This window comes from Ctenocephalides felis, unplaced genomic scaffold (assembly GCF_003426905.1).
Source record: "Ctenocephalides felis isolate EL2017-DRISC unplaced genomic scaffold, ASM342690v1 CF-g0.4_SCAFFOLD_01886, whole genome shotgun sequence".
Taxonomy (NCBI): domain Eukaryota; kingdom Metazoa; phylum Arthropoda; class Insecta; order Siphonaptera; family Pulicidae; genus Ctenocephalides; species Ctenocephalides felis.
In genome coordinates this window covers 123,652,242-123,676,041 of record NW_020538040.1, presented here as the reverse complement: position 1 = coordinate 123,676,041, position 23,800 = coordinate 123,652,242, and the positions used below count along the sequence as shown (strand labels likewise).

The window sequence follows — 23,800 nt, the reverse complement described above, 5'->3', positions numbered from 1 at the left end:
ATTGTTGTGCACCCCTGGGCTAACAACAATTTATGTTGTGGATCCGTTGCCAACAATTATGTTGCCTCACACCAACGATGTCAACAATTAAAATTTAGGTTCTTCTGCTGCTGTCATAAACTTTACCACTGTGAAATACTTAATTAAACATCTGAAGACATTTATTAATATTTATTTAATTCATTACTTGGTTACACTTAATACACAATTGATATTTTGAATAAGAGTGATGTGAACTGTTTGGCTTTTAGTCAACAAGTGCGCCCTCATTCTCTCGTCTTCAGGCTTTTATAATCTCTGATGATGACGCAATCATCCTTCCAGAAAAATACGTTAAAATGATTCATACTTGTTTACTTTAGACGCAAAACCCTACAAAACCGTTACTGACATGCATACAATGTTGCAACGGCCATGCGTCATTCTTATCTCTGATACAATCTATGAGCTGTAAGCCAACAACGTATTGCGTCTTTCATATTGATTGTTATATCGAATTTATAATATTATTTATAACTATTGTAAAGGGTGAATACCACTACAATATATATATATATATATATATATATATGTATATATATATACATATATATATATATATATATATATATATATGTTTGCAAAATAAAGGCGATACTATAATAATTATAGATACATACATTCAAATAAATTTTAAAAAAATACGCTGGCGGGATTTGAACCCGAGCATTTTTACTTCTCTTATTTAAAAACGCGAGCGTAAATATTAGTAGCATGTCGAGTAACCAACTGAGCTACCTAGCTAACTTCAATTAATTCTTATAATTAAATCAGTTCTCATAGGCCTAAATATTTTAAGATGTTTTTTTTTTTTTTGCTATCAGCTCTATCACCACGTGAAGTTTCATCAAAATCTCAGAAGAGTAAACCCGAGGTATCCCTAGTTAGTCAGTACGCAAATACAAATCCCAAAAAATCTTTGTAGAAAATGTTGAATATGACTACATCCATTATAACGCTTTCTACTTCTATCCTCTACCCTAAATAGTGGTTTTTAATGTGTTTTTCTTTTCAGATGGTGTGCGTAGAAATATTCAGGGCGCGAGGATGCTCGAGATCATCGCGGACTGGACGGATACTCGGCCACCAATTGCCCGCTTGGCTGTGGAGCAGTTATTGCGCCATTGGAACTTTTGCCTTCGGAGTCGCCTGCTCCCAATTGACGACAGATATCGCTAAATACAGCATCGGGAGGCTGAGACCACACTTTTTCGATGTAAGTCCCGAAGATTGAACTAATTAAAGTATTTACTGCATTATTGATAAAAATTATAAAAATTATATAAAATGGTACATTGATGATTCGAATCTTCAGATTCAACCATAGTACATGATTGAATTCACTTCCTGCGAATTACTTACGAAATTGTAATTATTTTTTCTTTAAATCAATTGGTCTATCATTACAGAAAATAACTGGAAAAGTGTTGACGTATTACATATGTAACATATATTTTTATCGATTTTTTATTTAATGATAACTATATAGAATGGAATAACATTGCAAAAAATCAAAAAGGTAATGAATTAAAATTAAAATACTTTTTATTGCCGACGTAAATATATAAAAAATATTGAAATCTTAAGTTTTTCATACATTTTCATAAATATATAAGTCACAAGCTTATACGGCGAATGAAAATAATCAATAATAATAATTATTGTTTTTATTCAGCGCGTTGGATTTTTTATTATGACTAATGAATATACTTATATACAAGATATAAATGAGTTTTGGTTTTTAATAAATATTTCCATATATACAGAATTTGTCGAGACGCGCGATAACGACGAGCCTTATATTATGCTTGCTCGTCGCTCTTGCAAAGCGACTTTATATGGGTGTTCTTGTGCCGGCAGCGCTAGTACTAGCTTAAGTTTTCCCAACTTTTCACCACGAAGTCACCAGCTACATTTAAATGAATTTTTGAATAACAGAAGAAAATGTACAGGCTTTCGAATAATGCTAATTTAAAAGTAGTCCAAAGAGCCACACTGGTAGAAAATGCAAAATGGAAAGTCATTTTCACCTTTTCACGCACTAACAAATATTTTTTTCACATTATTTATTATGCACAACATAGACAAGATCAGTATAAATAGAATGACGTTAACATTTTTTTGATATCTCTCATATTTCTGACAAAAAATGAGTTTGAAAAAGTGTCACATGTTTTCACTGATATCTCGGTCAAATGATGAGCTACGGATTTGAAATTCGGTATTTAGAATTTTTTCGAAAATATTTATAAAATGGCATGAAAATAATTTATATACCAGGGTGGGACCGATTATGTATGGAAACACACCCATACCCTTTGTTAGAAATTTGTCAAACAATATTGTAGAACGCTAAGTATTTAATCTTTAGTTTTACGAGTAAATACAGTTTAGTTTTAAAAACAGCATAATATACAACTAATTAATTGAATAAAAATAAGTTTTTTTGTATTTTTTAAATAATTTACAGTATTTTTAACTTTCCGAAGGACAAGTTTGTTTTCGTCAAAAAATCCGATTCGCTAATTTTATGTTTTCTCGACGTTTCAACCCATTCTGAATCGAATGAGACCAAATTTGGAAAAAGTATGTGTGTGTGTGTGAACAGATATTTTGCCGTAAATCGACTTTTTCTCAAAAACGGCTGGACCGATTTCAAAAATTTTAAATCCATTCGATGTATTGTTTGTTAGTTTTGTGCGACGATCGGCTAAGCCGTTTCTTTATAAATAGCAGAAAAGTGAAAAATTCGTCCACGTTTGAGCCCGCAATTCTGAATCGATTTTGAAAATTCAAAAATCGTTCAAAAGATATTGGTTGGAAATCGACCTGATTAGTTTTTGGTAAAGATCGGCCGGGCTGTTTTCTTCTAATAAAGTGTTTTTTTTCGACGATTTTCATTATTCATTTTTTTGACGGTAGATACTATAGTCTTATGATCATAATAAAATATTACGGCCCTACGACAACGTGTTTATAAAAAAAATCGTATTTCTATTAAATTTCTATTTTATTTAAATATTACAAAATGAAATTTTAGTGATAATAACGATTATAGTAATTTTAATACTTTTATTTCTTTAAAGTTTCAAATTTTCAACTATTTCAAAACTAGAGTTTTATTTTATGACGACAACGTCGCAGTATCTTATCGTTCAATCAGTAAGAAATCAATATATCAATATAGCAACTATTAACATATGAGATTTCTTACAGGTTTTTCAATTTGAGCAATTTTTTCCAAATTACTTGTTTAAATTACACATTATTGAAAAACGAACACGTGCCTAAAATATACTTTTTCGAGCATTTTCCAAAAGCACGGTCTATTAACTCTAATTATGTTTTATAATTAAATCACTTATAGTAGGCCTCTAATATGTTAGCATGTTCATTAAGGGACCAGGAACTCTATCTTTTTGAACAATCAATAATGAACAAACCAGCGAACCGATCTTTGCCAAAAATAAATCAGCATAATTTCGAATGATATCTTTCGAATAGCTTTTGAATTTTTAAAATCGGTTTAGAATTTTTCTACAAAAACGAAAAATTTTGCTTTTCTTCTAATTCTAAAGAAAAGGTCAATTTTGGCTCACGTCAGCATGTAGGACATTTCTTTATACTTTGATGATTTTTTAAAATTATCGGCTTGTCGTAGGACCGTAATATTTTAATATATTCTAGGAGACCAAGACCTTCATCGTCAAAAAAAGTTTTTTAAGAATCGTTGAATTTTTTTATGCTTTGGCTAATAATTACGAAGAAACAGTTTAGCCAATCTATACCAAAAACTAATCAGCACGATACCCAATTAATATCTTGTGAATAGTTTTTTATATTGCGAAATTTTTAAAATCGATTTAGGATTTTTGGCTAAAACGAAAAATTTTGCACTTTTCTGCTAATTATCGCGCGAGTCCCGGGTAAAATTGGTTAAACTTTTGAAAAAACGTGCAGCCGTCTTTGAGAATACGTTGACGATAGGTCAAAAATCTGTTCACAAACACCCGCGCATACATACAGAAACATAGGTTTTCCAAATTTGGTCTCCAACGTTTCGGAATGACTTGAACGTCGATAAATCATAAAATTAGCATGTCGGACTGTTTCGTAAAATCGTAGACCTTTGGAAAGTTAACTAGTGGGGCGCATGGCATCGTGCCTTAAGGCAAATTGCTGGAACTTCCCGTAACAAAAATTATTTTTATTTAAAAAGATTAACATTTTTGAAAAAATTTTACTTTGAAAAATTAGATTTTTGAGAAACTATAAATTTTTATAAAAATTTACTTTTTTTTGAAACAAAAAGACTTTTTGAAAAAAATGTTTTGTTTATTTTTAAATATTTTGGAAATTCTGAACTTTTTTTTAAAGCAATTGTAATGATTTAAGTGCATAGAGACGAGATATCGAAGCGCGTAAGCGCCCCGTCGCCGTCTAACGGATAAACATTAGTACGGAACCCATAGAAATGTAAACAAAATTTATACTTATTGTTAAAACCTCTATAAAATATCTGATAATTTGATGTACATATGTCTAATGATCATTTTTGACCGCCAAATGGCAGATGCTTTCATGAAAATTTGATCAATTCTTCACCTTGTCAATACAAGTAAAATCTTTTTTGAATTATTAAAATCGGACGCTCCGTTCTCTTAAAAACTGAGTTACCGTTTGTCGCACTTTTTGCCCCTTATCTTCGAAATGGCTAGACCTGCCTATGCCAAAAACTAATCAGCACGTCTCCTTATCAATAGCAATCGAATTTTGTTTGAATAATTGAAATCGATTGACCGTGTTCCCGAAATCGGCGACAAAAATTTGAATCCGCACACAAACAAACACACACATACATACATTCATTTTTTCTTAGTTATGCCAAAATGTTTAGAAACCTCTGAAACGTAGAGATACATAAAAATTTTCATTTTCGATTTTTTTTGCGATTACTATAACAAAACTGAGTTACCGTTTGTCGCACTTTTTTTGCCCCTTATCTTCGAAATGGCTAGACCTGCCTATGCCAAAAACTAATCAGCACGTCTCCTTATCAATAGCAATCGAATTTTGTTTGAATAATTGAAATCGATTGACCGTGTTCCCGAAATCGGCGACAAAAATTTGAATCCGCACACAAACAAACACACACATACATACATTCATTTTTTCTTAGTTATGCCAAAATGTTTAGAAACCTCTGAAACGTAGAGATACATAAAAATTTTCATTTTCGATTTTTTTGCGATTACTATAACTTACCCTACGGGAAGTTAATAAGATGTGTCATTTTGCAATCAATTTAATTACAGAATTGATATTGCTTCAAATTAATTTCTTGCGGCGCAATTTACATTTTGATATCTTAATTATCTTCATTGTTTCACATAATACCATATGCTTGTTGGATTGTTTAGATAAGATAAGGAATTCAAAAAGATTTTTGTTTGCGGTGCAGTTTAATATCATACGTTAGACAATGATATAAATTATTGTGATATTAATAAATTTTTATAAGTTTAAATTACACTATACAAGATGGAGATGATAAATTATATATTGATTTTGCTATAATTAAGTAAGGATTAAGGTTTACTATAAGTTTTTGTCAAAATAAAACCAAGAATTTATATTCTCAATTAAAACTTATTTATAGAGGAGTATTACATTTGCTTTAATTGCAATAGGATAGGACGGGGCACGAAGATCCAATTTGACTTTGAGCAATTATATTATATAAAAACCAAACCAATTATATCACAACAATTAACACATATGAAACAAACAACTAATCTAACTATAAAATTCAGATAAACTCTGGGAGTTAATGTTAGTTAAAGCTAATTTTATCATTGTAGAAATGTGTTTTTTGCTGTTTTTCAAAAATTTGTCACGTGATCTTTCACACCACACGGGCGGGATAAATTGGAATAGACATGGGACGAACAGATCCAATGCGTTATTTTGAATTTTGAAGAGATTTTACGAAATAATAGCTACATTATTCAACCAGTGCAACATATAAATTTCATGGGTACATTTTTACAGAGATAATACTGTATATAACCTTGATCTGGTTTTCGTCAGAAATAATCATCAGCCGAGTTGGAATAGTATTTATTTAATTTAACTCTTGTAAAATTGCTTTATTGATCAAGGTTATATACAGTGTGATCTCTGTAAAAAATGCACCCGTGACATTTATATTTTGCATTGGCTGAATAATGTAACTACAGTAGAACTCCAATTATCCGAATTAATGGGGACCGGGACCCATTCGGATAATCGGAGTTTTTTTTTTAAATTGCCATTGGAGAGAAAAAAAGTTACGTTTTGATATTGCACTATTTTTTATTGAATTAAATGAAAGAAACATGACATTTTCACATGTTTTAAATATAAATAAAATGTACTTAAACGAGTTTAAAAAAAAAACAAAAAAATGTACAAGTTTAGAAATAAAAATCATTGTTTTGTAAACATCTCCGTCAAATCAAAACAAACAATATGCCTACCCTGGCTTTGCTGGTGGAAGAATAATAGCGCACTTAGACTTTTTTTGGACAATTTTTTTTCTGAAAGTGATTCGGATAATCGGCGATTCGAATAGTCGGAGTTCGGATAATTGGAGTTCGGATGATTGGAGTTCGGATAATTGGAGTTCTACTGTATTATTTTTTAAATCCCTTTAAAATCAAAATGAAACATCGGATTTGTTTGCTATCTGACCGGTCCAATTTACCCCGCCTATGAGGTAAAAAGGACCAGGTTATAAATTTTTGAAATACAGCAAAAAATACACATTTCTATAATAATGAATTGGCTGGAATATTAACTGAACATAGTCAGATAGTCATTTGTTTCATATGTGTTATTTGTTATGATATAATTGGTTTAATTTTCACAATATAATTGCTCTAAGTGAAATTGGACCTTTGCGCCCCACACTACCTCACTATTTTTAGTGCTTTCTACTTTGCCAGGGTAATTTTTATTAATAATTTTTTTAGTTTTCTAATAATCATGTAAAATGTTAATAGGTTACTATTTCTCTATCGAATCAAGTGAAGAATAGCACCACTGACCACGACCACGACCATTAATCATTATTTTACAATCACTTATTTTCTACAAAAGTGCGGTGTTACAATTTACCCCGTGTTTGGGGTAAACAGGGTGTTGTAAAAACTGTAATACAATTTTTCTGCACGTAAAATGAAGTAATTAGTTTTTCCTTATAAAAAAGGTTCTTATATACTGTCATTTTTAATACTTGTTTAAGAAATATATAAAAAATTAATATTTTATCTATATTTTTCTACAGGTATGCCGGCCAGACGTCGATTGTACGCAACCTTCAAATTTCAACCGATATATAGAGAATTTCGAATGTCTGGCAACTAACAAGAGACTGATAAAGGAAATGCGTTTGTCATTTCCTTCTGGACATTCGTCGTTTTCGGCCTACACGATGCTCTATTGCGTGGTGAGTCATGTGGAAATCGTATCGATTTCTCACCCTATTTGAAACCTATATAACAATACTATTATATTACCGAAGGTGTAAAAGAAAATTTCATCCACTAAGAAGTTTACTCAATAGGAATTCCGTTGATAAAACTCAGTTATATTAGTCAGCTTATTTTCACATTTAGTATGGAAGCTCATGATTCTAGATGGAATTTCCTAGAGAAATTATTACTTAATCGCGTATATTCACTTATATCTTCGTCAAATTTTATTATTCAAACGTTGTTAATTAGCCTTGTAAGATCATAGTTCTAATTTGTTCTTAACATTTAAGTTGCAATTGTATTAAACTAGTTGGTATTGGTATTTTGCCTTGAGGCAAGTTACATGAACTTCCCGAAATGTGTAAATAATCGACTTAATCAATAAAAAATAAATTAATTTATGAGTGATTAAAAGTATTCCGAGTGGATTTATTACACATATTTGAAAACGAACGAACACGTTAACTCGGAGTATTTTCTAAAAGCAAATTTTCACAAATCAATAATTTTTATAATTGAACTAGTTTTCGTTTTCTGGTTTAGTATGTTCAGTAAGACCAAGTACTCTATTGTTATACCAAGTAAATCGTTTAATTTAATTTTAACAAACGTTAACTCACTTCCTGAAACTTTGATGAATTTTTAAAATTAAAATACTTGTCGTAAGGCCGTAATATTTTAGTAGGTTCTATAAGACCATGATATATATCGCCAAAAAAAGTTTCATAAAAATCTAAAATTACGAGAAAACGGCTCGGTAGATTTTCACCTAAAACTAATCAGTATCATTTCCAACTAATATCTTCCTAACAGTTTTTGATCTTTTAAAATCGATTCAGAATTGCGGCCTAAAACATGGACAAAAATATTTTTTACTTTTCTGCGATTTACAAAGAAACGGTTCGGCCGATCGTAGATACATCGAATGGCTTAAATTTTTTAAATGGGTCTATCCATTTTTAAGAAAATGTCGATTTACGGTAAAAAATATCTGTTCACATACACACACATACACATTCTTTTTCCAAATTCGGTCTCATTCGATTCAGAATGGCTTGAAACGTCGAGAAAACATAAAATTAGCTAATCGGATTTTTTTATGAAAACATAAACTTCTTCTTCGGGAAGTTAAAAATCCAAACGCATTATAAACATTCATCATATAATCATCATTTTACTTTTAATTTTACCTCGTATATCAAACGAATATGTTTGAACAAATTGCAAAATTATGCAAATTATTTTTTTTTATAATAATTAAATAGCAATCAGAAAATAAATTTTTATAAGCTATTGAGCTGATTATTAGAACTCCAGTAACAGTACTGGAGTTCTTCAATGCATACAATTAAAATCTCTGTAAAAAATAATAATTTGGTATGTAGCGTATGGCGGGGCACAAAGGTCTAATTTGACATTGAGCAATTATATTGTGAAAACCAAACCAATTATATCACAACAAATAACACATCTGACTATATTCAGTAAAACTTCCAGCAAACTCATTATTGTAGAAGTGTGTTTTTTGCTGTTTTTCAAAAATTTCTAACCTTGTCCTTTTCACCTCATAGACGAAGTAAAATATAGGAAATTGGTACGACCAGGGGGCTAACAAATCTAATGTCTTATTTTAATTTTAAAGGTATTTCACAAAATAATAGCTACATTATTCAACTAATGCAAAATATAAATTTTATGGATACATTTTTTACAGAAATAGCAATGTATATAAACTTGATCTTGTATTTTTTCATAAATATTGATTAACAGAGTTAGAATAACTATTTTTATTGTTTACACCTTTGCCAGGATAAACATTCAATTAGTCCTTTTTACCCCACTCAGGTGTAAAATTTTATATAGGTTATATTAGGGAAACTGTTGAATCTAATTTAAATTTAACAATGCATCTTATAAAATGATTAAAAAACGTATACCTAAAAATTATATTAAAGTCAAGTAAACTAAAGAACAGTGCTCACAACCAAAAAACTAAAAACAAAAACAAATACTTTTGTTATGGATTTTCAAACATAGTTGTTTATTCTCCTACTTTTATCAAGTTATCCTTACAATCAGCATATTTTAATACAATAAGATAATTACGAGAGAGATAGACGTTTTAGAATTGAATTGTGTTCGAACTATCTACTATTCAAATCAGTCGATTCGTTCTCTAGAAATGACGTACACATATTCTTACTTCAAACACACCCCAATCAGATCAAACTATCAATCAGAAGATACAAAAAATACATAGTTTTGATGTTCAGGATTTGAATAAATTATCCTATTCAGTCGTAGGAGCATAAAGGGATTAAACTTAAGATATAACTAGCTGTAAGTGGAATTCTGTCTTGAGGCAATTAGGGCATCGCGCCTTAAGGCAAATTGCTGGAACTTCCCGTACCAAAAATTATTATTTTTTTAAAAACGATTAACATTTTTGAAAAAAATTTACTTCGAAAAAATAAGATTTTTGAGAAACTATAAATTGGACAAAAAATTAATTTTTTTTGAAAAAAAAATTAAAAAAAAAAAATTAAAAAAAAAAATTTTTTTTTTAACTTCCCTTAGGGTAAGTTATTGTAATGGGCCGAAAATCGGAATTGAAAATTTTTACATTTCTCGACGTTTTGAAGGTTTCTGAACGTTTTGGCATACCTCAGAAAAAATGGATTGTGTGTGTGTGTGTGTGTGTGTATGTATGTGTGGATACAAATTTCCAGTCACGTTTTAGGGCGCACGGATCAACCGATTTGAATGGTTCAAAAAACATCCGATTCCTATTGATAGGGAAAAGAGCTGATTAGTTTTTGGCAAAGGCAGGTCCAGCCGTTTCGGAGATACGGAGCAAAGAGTGCAGAAAATAGAAATCGTATTTTTGAGAGAACGGAGTATCCGATTTGAATGATCTAAAAAACATTCAATTAGTAATGACTGGGAGAAGTGTTTATTAGTTTTTTACAAAGGCAGGCCCAGCCGTTTTGAAGATACGGAGCTAAATATGTAAAAAGTGGCAGTTTTTGAGAGAACTAAGCGTCCGATTTAAATGATTCAAAGAACTTTCTGCTTGTCTTAACAAAATAATCGATTTTGGAAAAAAAAAATTTGTCCCTTTTTTTTTTTTTTTTTTTAGTTTTTTGTATATCGAAAATATTTATTTTTAATTCTGACTATAGTTCTAATATACTTTACAAATAATTTCAACTCTGCAATTCAGTTTATATAATATTTATAAATAGTTTATAGTTTATAGTTTATAGTTTGGTGAAAAGTCTCAGGCATAAAGAAATTTCACCTCTAAACGCTTTATTGTACGTTACATAATCATGAACATTACCACTCAATTTCTGAGTGACTTTGAACATGGGTAACGCGTATTTACGCTAAAATATGAAAAAAACAAAACAAAAAATTAAATATATATATATATATATATATATATATATATATCGGAGATCATGAAACCGCAAGTGACGCGATCCGAGTTCATCCCAAGTCTGGAATGAAAAGAAAAATTAGATATGTTCAGTTGAGACCAACTGAAACATTTTAGATAATCAATGCATGTTTTCAGAATATGATGCACAATTTAATATCTTCGTTTTGGGCACCGTTAGAAGATCCGGAATAATAAGTGCAATGTGGACAGTTGCTGATAGAAAATAGACTTGAATCAATCCTGTCCAAATATTAGACAATGTTACAATATTTATAATAATCTATTTGAAAACATTCAGTAATCCTCGAACATTTCGTTACGGTACGGGAAGTTCCAGCAATTTGCCTTAAGGCACGATGCCACCCACCCCACTAGTTAATTTTTTTTTTGAAAAAACTTCTTTAACTGCATAGAGACAAAATATAAAGCGCGTAAGCGCCGCGTCGCTGTCTAACGGGTAAACATTGGTACGGAACCCTTAGGAATGTAATCAAAATTTATACTTATTGTTAAAATCTCTATAAAATATCTGATAATTTGATGTGCATATGTCTAATGATCATTTTTGACCACCAATTTTTTTTTTACTTTTTTCGTTAGATCTCCGAAACCGCTAGACCTGCCCTTATGAAAATTTGATCAATTCTTCATCTTGTCAATACAAGTAAAATGTTTTTTGAATTATTAAAATCGGACGCTCCGTTCTCTTAAAAACTGAGGTACCGTTTTTGGCACTTTTTGTCCCATATCTTCGGAACGGCTAAACCTACCTCCGCCAAAAACTAATCAGCGCGTCTCCTTATCAATACGAATCGAATGTTTTTTAAATTATTCAAATTGCTTCATCCGTGTTTCCGAAATCGTTGACGAAAATTTGTATCTGCACACACATACATACACGCACACACACACACATACACACACACGCACACCACACACACACACACATACATACATTTTTTCTAAGGTATGCCAAAATATTCAGAAACCTCTGAAACGTAAAGATATATAAAAATTTTCATTTTCGATTTTTTTGCGATTACTATAACTTATCCTACGGGAAGTTAAATATAAGATATCTCAAATATAATTAGTTGATTATAACAAAATGTTTAGTGGAGGTTTAGTAATGAATTTTTGTTTCAGATGTATCTTCAAGCTCGCATGTCTCGGCGCGGCGCTTATCTCGTCCGAAATTTCTTGCAATTTTTACTCCTGATGATGTTCTGGTACACTGCTTTGTCCAGGATTTCGGACTACAAGCACCATTGGAGTGACGTACTAGCTGGATCACTGCTAGGCATGACTGTCGCTATCGTTACGGTAATTTCTACTTTTTTGAAGATGCAATTTTCAACAATACTTTCTGTTTAATTGTTTTGTTTTGAAGGAAACTGCAGTTTTGAAATTGTGTTCGATTCTGATTTTATTTTTGTGGGTTAGATTTATGATATAGCAACTGTTTTTATTACTTGTCTTTTTGATAATGAAAAGTAGAAATTTGGAATTTGTAAAATAACCAAACCTCTAAACAAACTACTGAACAAAGTATTACTAATTTTGTATGTCACTACTTTCTTTTCATATAAAATTATTGTTAAAATGTAAAAATAAACGTTATACTCGTATTATTTGCAAGTGCGAACTAAAATTTTGGTGAAACGAATAAATTATTTCTTATATTGCCATTATATTTTAAGGATACTTAAAGTAGTCGTAAATGTTAATAAAATAAAGAATGGATGAATTTGATTCGTGTTCGTCAATTAGGTATTTTGGTAAAATGGTTAATATTAAATTTTGAATGATATAACTAATAATTGAATACGCTTGCCCGCCTATATATCTATATAGGGTATGGCGGGGCATAAAGGTCCAATTCAATTTGAAGTAATTATACTGTTTCAGTTTAATTTAAAAATTTCAGTTTATTTCTAATTATAGAAATGTGTATTTTATTATTTTTTTAAAATTGGTCATCTGTCCCTTTTTACCACATAGGTGAGACAGTCAGAGGGCAAACAAATTGAATGGCTTATTTTCAATTTTAAATAGACTAATATACTACATTATTTTGCCTACTATAGCTACATTATTCTACCAATGAAAAATTAAAATTTCGTAGGTACATTATTTACAAGATAACACTGTATATAATCTTGATCTAGTGTTTTGTCAAAAATATTCATCAACAGAGTTGGAATAAATATTTATTTAATTTACCTCTTGTAAAATTGCTTTTTTAACCTAATTTACTTGTTTATTTACTATTTTTTATTGTTCCTTTTTCTCCTACTCCCGTATAAACTTTTATAGAGATTACATAAAAAACTACTAAATCTAAGTTAAAAATAACAATACATCTTATAAAACAATTAAAAAACGTATACTTAAAAATTATATTAAGATCTCGTAAACTAAACAACAGTGCTCACAACCAAAAAAACTAACAACGGAAGGAAACCTTTTGGTAATGATTTCCAAACATTGCCGTTTATCTTCTGATAGTGACATCGTAAGAATCCAGGTGATGGCTGATCATAATTTTTTTCTCTCTACTATCATGTAGTGTTAGAAAATTCCTAACAACTGTATCTGAGATATGGGTTGTGGACTTTTTCTACTCTCGGACCTTTAAGCCTCGCTCTGCTCTATACCTTTTATTTTTGTATATACTTACCACATATATTATATATTTATGCTACTGCATGTGCATGATTTGCTTATAATTAGTATACTACAAAGATACAATATGATAGCTAGCTCGCCTTTCACAAATTTTTCGTACCTTTATTAACGAATATCATTTTATGCAAATAATCAACTAATTGCTAATAAGTCTTTATTTTACAGCGATTATGGATATTTAATATTACTAACAATGGATTACTTGATACAGAATTGTATGGGTCTTGTACTCCTAATGAAAAGTCTCCACTGATTCCATAAGTATGTTTAAAATATAAAACAATTAGCTAAATAGATAATAGCTAAATATCTAAATTCGATTTAAAATTTCGAACGTTCAAGATTTAACTAAAATATATTTCAAGGAAAATTTTAACTAGTTAGTGGCCTGTGGCAAAATTTATTTATATTAGTATTTTAGCCTTCTCATTAATATAGTGATATATATTATATACTTCGTTGTTATATACTCTCCATAATGGTTTTTATTACGTTTAGTAAACTATTATGTTTGAATGTCAAAGAATATTGTTAATGCTTTTTCCAAACTTACACGTGATTTTTTTTTACTTTTCACTTAACTTTTAAGCAGTGCCTGCAAAATTGAAAATATGATTTAATATCCGTTTAATACAAATATACAAAAACAAATAAAATATTAATAAAAATAAACAATTTTTTTTGGCCATAGAGTGAGTATAATGAGAAGAGGAGTTTAATTAATGTATAGCACATTGTTATCACATGGCTTTTTGTGCACATAAAATGCCAAATGAAATATTTTAAACCATGTCATAGACAATTATAGTTTTAAGAATATTAGTAAATCAATAACACATGCCCACAAAATAAAAAAGTTGTCAGTGTTGGGTGTGCGACATATGCTTTCCAATATATTTTTTAACGCTGAACGCGAATCTAAAGTCAAAATTAGGGGTCAAACTACAAAAAATGAAGAAAAATGAAAAATAACAACAAAATCTCCGATTTAGTCATTTTTATGCATGATGATTCAAATGACCCTCATGTTTTCAAATGGCCCAGGAAACGGATTTCTGGGATTTTTTTCATCTTTACTAGGTTTCTTGTTGTAGAATTCAGTAGCGATATACCAATATATTTATTTTCCATCGCCTCAGGGTAATCTGCAATCATGTTTGCAGAAATTTAAAAATATGCTTGAAGATAGCTGCTGGATTCTACAAAAACAAACTCAATAAAGATGAGAAAAGCATTGCCGAAAACTGTTGCACACGTTATTTAGGGAGCAAAAGGCCAGAGAGAAACTACAGAAATTATAAGATTTTAATTATCATGCAGAAGAATTACTAGATTGGAGTCGTTGTTTTTTTTTTGTTTATTTTCTTGCAGATTGACCCTTAATTTTGACTTCAGATACTTTTTAAATGTTGGGTACATGTGTAATTATTTACACTATTTTTAAACACCGCATCGTGCTTTATTGCTACTACTAATGATATATTTACAGATATATGATGAAATTCGTTTTAGCTTGAGAATTGATATCGAATTGCTTTATAATATTATATGTGCTTGGCTTGCATATTTGTGTACATTCACCCGTTGCACTCGGCTGTTTTTTCTGATGGGACCACGTAAGATATGATAGTTTGTTACCGATTACGGACAATGAAATTATATCACTGTAATTTTTTAAGAAATGTTTTTAAGATTTTTTTTTAGAAAATTCTACTGTATTTATTAAGATAAGTTTTTTTCTGTTAAAATGGTACAAAAATTGAATGTAATGAAAAAAATTAACCAAGTGCATGATAAATAAATCAACCATTTTACATGATGCATGATAAATAAATCAGCCAAAAAAACGTATGAAAACTTTTTTTTTCAGATATTTACTAAAAACTAATTTTTACGAGAAATTTTACAATTTTGTGGCGAGTTACATCGGAGGACTTTTAAAAATATTTTTGAGAAAACGTTGGTACATTTATGCACACGTAGATACTTTTTACAATTTTGATATCCAACGATTCAGAATAATTGAAATTTTGAGAACAACATGAAATTATCAAGTGGGGTATTGTGGCGCAAACATAAACTTATCCTTCGGGAAGAATTTTTATTTTTTTATAATTATGTATACATTCACAGAAACAAATTTCATTACAATTTATTCCTTATTCGTTACTTGATTCTAAAATTATACCGTATAATATCACTTTTACTGCTAGTAGGGTGCGGTGGACAGCCGTGGGCCACAGGTTGTAGTGGGTCATCCGAATAACCTTAAGACTAGAGACATGTACTATGTCGAACTGCACACATAATCATCATATTTCGATACTTACTCAATTTTGAAAAGCATTTGGAGGTTATAAACCTACTATCGCGCTGTACAGAGGAACGCGCTAAGAATTTCATCGAAAAAGTTTTCACCGTCGTAGGCCCTTACGTGATTTGTCATCGAAGTTTTACGAGAAAAAGACAAGTAAATATGCTGTATATTATAGAAACATATAATCTTTGAAATGCAAAGTGATTTTTGACGATTGTTTACATTGTGTTTTTGTGGGATGCATATGCAAAAAGGCGTTTGTAAATAGAAGTGGGTCACCATTTGTGGACAGATATGGGCCACTTGCATAATGCCGTTTTTTGCACAGTAAAATGTTTTTATCAATTAATCGAACATCTTATTTACTTATTTTTATCTCTTCAGTCATAATGCCTTCTAAACTAGCTGTAAGTGGAATTCTGTCTTAAGGCAATTAGGGCATCGTGCCTTAAGGCAAATTGCTTGAACTTTCCGTACCAAAAATTATTATTTTTTTTAAAAACGATTAACATTTTTGAGAAACTATAAATTTGACAAAAAATTACTTTTTTTGAAAAAAAAAAATTTATTTAAAAAAAAAAATTTTTTTTTTTGAAAACAAAAAAATTTTTTGAAAAAAAAATGGTTTCTTCATTTTGACATATTTTGGAAATTCGGAACTTTTTTTCAAAGCAATCGCACTGCTTGAACTGCATAGAGACGAAATGTCAAAGCTCGCAAGTGCCGCGCCGCCGTTTAACGCATAAGCATTGGTACGGAACCCATAGAAATGTAAAACTAGCTGTAAGTGGAATTCTGTCTTAAGGCAATTAAGGCATCGTGCCTTAAGGCAAATTGCTGGAACTTCCCGTACCAAAAATTATTATTTTTTTAAAAGCAATTAACATTTTTGAAAAAAATTACTTTAAAAGAATAAGATTTTTGAGAAACTATAAATTGGACAAAAATTAACTTTTTTTTGAAAAAAAAAAATTTTTTTTTAAAAAAACTTTTTTTTTTAATTTTTTTTTTTTTGGAAAATTTTTTTTTTCTTTATTTTGACATATTGTAGAATCTCTGAACTTTTTTTCAAAGCAATCGTACTGCTTTAACTGCATAGGGATAAACTATAAAGCGCGTAAGCGCCGCGTCGCTGTCTAACGCATAAGAATTGGTACGGAACCCATAGAAATGTTAACAAAATATATACTTATTGTTAAAATCTCTATAAAATATCTGATAATTTGATGTGCATATGTCTAATGATCATTTTTGACCGCCAAATGGCTCATTTTTTTACTTTTTCCTCCATATCTCCGAAACCGCTAGACCTACCTTCATGAAAATTTTATCGATTCTTCATCTTGTCAATGCAAGTGAAATGTTTTTTGAATTATTCAAATCGGACGCTCCGTTCTCTTAAAAACTGAGTTACCGTTTTCGGCACTTTTTGCCCCGTATCTTCGGAACGACTAGACCTGCCTTCGCCAAAAACTAATCAGCACGTCTCCTTATCAATACGAATCGAATGTTTTTTGAATTATTCAAATCGGTTGATCCGTGTTCCCGAAATCGTCGACGAAAATTTGTATCCGCACATACATACACACACGCACATACATACATACATACATACACACACACACACACACACACACACACACACACATACATCCATTTTTTCTAAGGTATGCCAAAATGTTCAGAAACCTTTGAAACGTAAAGATATATAAAAATTTTCATTTTCGATTTTTTTGCGATTACTATAACTTGCCCTACGGGAAGTTAAAAAATTTATACTTATTGTTAAAATCTCTATAAAATATCTGATGATTTGATGTACATATGTCTAATGATCATTTTTTACCGCCGAATGGCATTTTTTTTTACTTTTTTCATTAGATCTCCGAAACCGCTAGACCTGCCTTCATGAAAATTTGATCAGTTCTACATCTTGTCAATACAAGTAAAATGTTTTTTGAATTATTCAAATCGGACGCTCCGAACTCTTAAAAACGGAGGCACCGTTTTTGGCACTTTTTGCCCCGTATCTTCGGAACGCTAGACCTGCTTTTGCCAAAAACTAATGAGCACGTCTCCGTATCAATACGAATCGAATGTTTTTTGAATTATTCAAATCGGTTGATCCGTATTCCCTAAATCGTCGACGAAAATTTGTATCCGCACATACATACACACACGTACACACACACACACACACACATCCATTTTTTCTAAGGTATGCCAAAATGTTCAGAAACCTCTGAAACGTAAAGATATATAAAAAATTTTATTTTCGATTTTTTTGCGATTACTATAACTTGCCCTACGGGAAGTTAAAAACACAAAATTCCCAGAAAAGGGGTGAATTATGAAAAATTGATTATTGCTACGAAGGAAGTGAAAATACGTAAAATATCGGAGCTTGTTGCTTCTGCTTTTATCAACGTTAGCAGATTGTCTTTTCAACGCATCAATACATCCCCTAAAAACAGAGAGGTCGCGGCAGAAGCAGCACAGGGTCAAAAATCGCAACTACCAGCGAACGTTTCCAAGAAGACCAATACTTCACAATCTTCTGTGAAAAAGGCAAGAAATGATATTCTTCAGTTTCTTCAAATGAAGACATCGATTTTGGCATGATTTGCAATAAATTGATGCTGCAAAGCTGTCAAGAAAAAACTCCATCGAGTGCGATAACTGTAACAGATCCTTCCATTTATGTATATGAGTGATATGACCAACTGCACCGACTTGACGTGTACCATTTACGCCTAGAATCTGTGCTTGAATGTTGCAAAATGTTTCATTCAATAATTTTATCATTCCAACTTTATTACTTCTTCATTTTCAGACTTTAGATGAACATTACTAAAGTCATTGTTTTTTCAATTCTACCCTTCATATCGTGTCAACGATTTTGAAATTTGTAAATTTGGCATGGATTCTTTATCAGCGTATTTTAGAACCCTCAGGGTAAGAATTTGAAGCATATAGCAGCATTTTTTCAGATAAAAATGTGGGTGGCCCACTTCTCCCTACATTTTTGGAAAACACGGTAAATACACTTTTTTGCCATTCAAAAATAGAAATACTTCCAAACATAATTGCTAACATCTGTTATGATAAAAAGTTGCGTTTTGGAATACCCTTACAACTAAAAAAAATTAAGATAATATTTTCATTTTTAACCATTTTACAACCAAAAACAAAAATGTGACCCACTTCTGTCCACCGCACCCTACATTTTCGTTCAGAAGTTGCTGGTAGGTAGCGCCTGAAATGATTAAGGATGCAAAGGGTTAATAACAAATAATAGTTGTTGTGAACTTTTTTTTATTAATATTGTCTTCATTTCTTGTTTCGTATTTGTGCTGACAATATTTTAGAAGAATGTTATAATGTATATTTTAGAAGAATGTTAGTCATGGGTGGTGCTAAACCCAATGTTTAGCATGCACGTTTAATTTAATTGTAGAAGGCTTTATATGATTAATAGTGTTGCTTTATCCATGCTAATTTAATTTAGTTAATTAGTGACATTATTTGTAGTTCATTTAATTTATTATATCATGTATGAAACTCATTTTGTTTGTTATTATAATAATATAATAATACAATTACATAAAATTTCATTATTAGGTAATCGATCTCTAAAGTAGATCAAATTCATTGTTAATTTAAACCACAGAAATAACAAGCAGGATAATTATTAGGGAAAGTACGGACAAAATGACATGGTATTTTGTTTTTATTTATTTATTTAATGATGTATATTTATTAACTTCCCGAAGGAGAAGTTTATGTTTTCATCAAAAAATCCGATTCGCTAATTTTATGTTTTCTCGACGTTTCAAGTCTTTCTGAATCGAATGAGACCAAATTTGGAAAAAGTACGTGTGTGTGTGTGTGCGTGTGCACGCACAGATTTTTTGCCGTAAATCGACGTTTTCTCAAAAACGGCTGGACCGATTTCAAAAATTTAAAAGCCATTCGATGTATCTCGTTAAGGACTAGCGTGTATCAACTTTGCGCGATGATCATCCAAGCCGTTTCTTTGTAAATCGTAGAAAAGTGAAAAATTTTTCGTCCACGTTTTAGCTCGTAATTCTGAATCGATTTTGAAAATTCAAAAACCGTTCGATAGATATTGGTTGGGAATCGTGCTGATTAGTTTTTGGTAAAGATCGGCCGTTTTCTTGTAATAAAGTTTAAAAAAGAATCGACGATTTTTATGATTTTTTTTTGGCGGTAGATATCATAGTCTTCTAGATCATACTAAAATATTACAGCCGTATGACAACTCGTTTAGCGTCAAAAAATTCGTCAAAGTTTGCAAAAATTGATATCGTTTTTTTGGCATTTGTCAAAATTAGACCTTTGATCGACGTTTTCTCAAAAACGCCTGAACCGATTTCAGAAATTTAAAAGCCATTCGAGGTATCTCAATGAGGACTATTGTTTGTCAGTTTTGTGAGACGATCTGCCGAGCCGTTTCTTTGTAATTTAAATAAGAGTGTTAAACTTTTTGTCCACATTTAAGCTTATCCTACCGAATCGATTTTAAAAAATCAAAAACTGTTCGAAAGATATTAGTTGGGAATGCTACTGATTAGTTTTAGGTGAAAATGTATCGAGCCGTTTTCTTGTAATCAACTGTTAAAAAAAAATTAGGCCGATTTCTATGAAACTTTCTTTGGCGATGTATACCATGGTCTTATAGAACTTACTGAAATATTACGGCTTCACATTACGAATTCACATTTTTAATGAGGAATAAATACCACCAATTACAAAAACCATTTTGTTTCTATTGTACGGACAAAATGACATATAACGTTAGGACATACTGGGATGCTAATATTCAAGAAAGCAGTTCACAAATAAATCGTTTTGTCCTCTTTGGGACATTACCACATAAAGCATGAACCCCCCAAAGGGTTCAAGTCATACATCATAATCAATCTTCACCGGGCTCGGAACGGAAAAAGGGGGTTTTGCAACAAATGCAAGTCTCTACTTTTTACCGGTAATCTTTTGTTCTATAGCAATCATTCTTTACATACTTGGAATAGAAGTTAAAAGCCAATCACCTTTGACAGGTTTTAATTTATTTTTTTGGCCCTATAGTGCTTGCGTAATGTATGTCTTTTCACCTACACAATATTAGAATATAAAATATTCATATTGTTATTTTGTTTATTGTATGTCATTTTGTCCGTAATTGAAAAAAAAGAATAATTAATCAAAATTTTATCAAACACCTGATTATTGTAATAAAATTTATCGAAATTACTAGTACTAACATAAGTTAATTGATTTTAATTGAAATAATTACAAATATCAATAAATAGGTTCTCGAAAAAGTGTGAAAAATACCCTCAAAATTAACTTATGAAGGTGTGATGCACATTGGTACTGATTACTGCGCCAATACTGTGACAATGACGCTCAATATCTGACAGGATTGTTATGGCTTTCTTAACGCTATGCAGTTTCGGCAACGTTACTAAAACTTGCAAATTTCTAAATGAAACCACTGGTTCATTTTGTCTATATATACCATTTTGTCTGTATTTCTCCTAATTAAAAATATAAGTAAAGATGAAGTCTACAACTTCAAATAAATTACATGGTTGGAATACAATCGAATTATATTTGGTTCGGTTTTGATTCGAATAAAAAAATCTATTTGAACTAATGAAACAAACATGATTTGTTGCCGCTTCAATAGAATATTTCCATAAGTTCATTACCGATATATTACTCAATTCTGTTAAATATAAATAGCGTTCGTTGATATCATCGTCTATTGTTTTTATTGCAGGTGAGATACATCTCGGATCTGTTCGGCCCCGAAAGGTGCTCCACGAATTCTTTAGCCAAAGGAACTTACAATGACAACGAGTACGATGTCAATATGAGGAGCCAGAATGGCGTGACGAACAACACTCTTTCTGTTTGATAAGTGACTGTGTCTCTTAACTTTATTTATCGTTTACTGAAATTGTATAATCATGCTTAGATTTGCGACCGTACTTCATATTTATTTTTAAGAATAATTATTTATCTAATAATCTAGGCCCATTCAGACCCGGCAATTTAGAAGATTTTGACAAATGATAAAAATTGTCAGAAATTTTTGCATAGTATATATTGCATATTTATAAAATCGCTGTCCTTATTTTTTAATACTTTTTTATCTTGATACCATTTCTGGTCTGACAGGGTCAGATCGTATGTGAAATAATACGGTGATCTGGGATGGTATAATTTTCTAGTTTATATATTTTTCAACGGAATACAAGTCACATTTTATTGTACAAGAGTTTTTAGCAAATGTTGTTTTAATTATTTTCTTCGTACATATACATCGATTTAAATTATCAATTAAAGTATTATTAATTAATAATGTATTAGTCTTTTTTTTTCTGCTTTAAAATGTGACGGTCCACAACTAACCACAATAGGGCAATAAACGATTATTGTGCGATGTTTATAGTTTATAAGTATTTATTTAATATCGATCCCGAAAGCAAATATTATATTGTTTTTTTTTTTAATTTGAATTGGTTACATAAAAAATTATATTGTTTTTAAGTGGTTAAAATGAATCAATATATAATGAGCAATGAAATCTGTTTGTGCCGCTTGGCTTACAAATAACGTGTGTGCGACTGATGAAATTTTATATTTTTATTAATATTAAGATAATATTTTGAAGAAATAATGACTTAAATAATGTCAATAAAGTTATTTTAGTTTAGTTATATAAAAATGTATTACAATAATGGTATTTGTTGATTGGAAGAGGTGTGAAATGGCAGTGGCCCTTCAAAGATTATTATATTGTTTTTATGGGTGGATTGATTACATTCGAAATTTTTATTTTTGATTATAATTACATCGATCCCCCACTTTACACGTAAAATAGGTTCCATAAAAAACTCGAAAAATGCACTCTTATATGGAAAAACAGTGCTATACGAAAATCACTGTGAAAAACCTTATTTAAAGTCTATTTTTGTCAGTTTTTAAGAGGATGAATAACAAACACATTCATTAAAATATAAAAATTAATTTATTTCAATAATAAAAAAAATATTGCATTTTCTTCATATATAAAAATTAAAATTAGAAATTCATTTAAGATGATCTCATTGTTTTGGTATTTCAAACAACAAGCTTATACACACATACAATTTAGTTTTAATCATAAAACGCAGAGTTCCCATCTGCATATTTCCATCATAGACTACTAAGAATTCGTAACCCTAACATTCGTTTTGTAGTATTGTGTTTTGACAGTAAAACAATGAAAATATTATTGTAGATTTGAGCAAATTATAGTTGTTTATGATGTTTATAATTTTGTGTAAATGAAAAATCAATAAATTAGAAAACCATGTAAGATCTAAAATGTGTAAAACGGGGAATAGGTGTATATGTTTATAAAAAAAAATTTAACATCGTTCAGTACACTATTGATTTACATTTTAAAAAGATTATTTAAGTCAAAAAGTTAAAAAAATAATATGGCGTACTTGTTTTTATTTTTTAGATTTAGCTCACTTAATTTAGATCTTTTTACGTAATAAAATAACAAAATTAACAAAAAATAATAAATTAACAAAAAATAGTTTTTTTTAAATACTATGTGTATTTTAAATACTATGTTTTGTCAGGAAACAATTAGTTCTAATAGTTTATTGAACGATAGTTCAGTCACACAAATTTCACTCAAAAATTGAACTTTGAAAATAAAAATTATTTAATTTTTTTCATGTATGTCATGATATTTATTATTTAAAATGC

The 23,800-nt window shown here is 30.2% G+C and overlaps 1 protein-coding gene across 2 annotated transcripts in view; it reads left to right on the top strand.

The window, feature by feature from the left end:
• The window catches only part of LOC113378748 (putative phosphatidate phosphatase), an 89,930-nt gene extending 68,039 nt beyond the window's left edge, over positions 1-21,891 (top strand). Inside the window, exons 2-6 of one of the 2 annotated variants that reach the window (XM_026619327.1) lie at positions 1,055-1,255; positions 7,367-7,528; positions 12,148-12,324; positions 13,855-13,950; positions 21,813-21,891. In XM_026619327.1, the coding sequence (XP_026475112.1) occupies positions 1,055-1,255; positions 7,367-7,528; positions 12,148-12,324; positions 13,855-13,950 (636 nt within the window). In that variant the 3' untranslated portion in view covers positions 21,813-21,891. Of the gene's footprint in view, positions 1-1,054; positions 1,256-7,366; positions 7,529-12,147; positions 12,325-13,854; positions 13,951-15,902; positions 16,063-21,812 lie in introns of those variants that run through there. The other variant, XM_026619328.1, reaches the window with a different exon arrangement.
• The last annotated feature ends 1,909 nt before the right edge of the window (positions 21,892-23,800 follow it).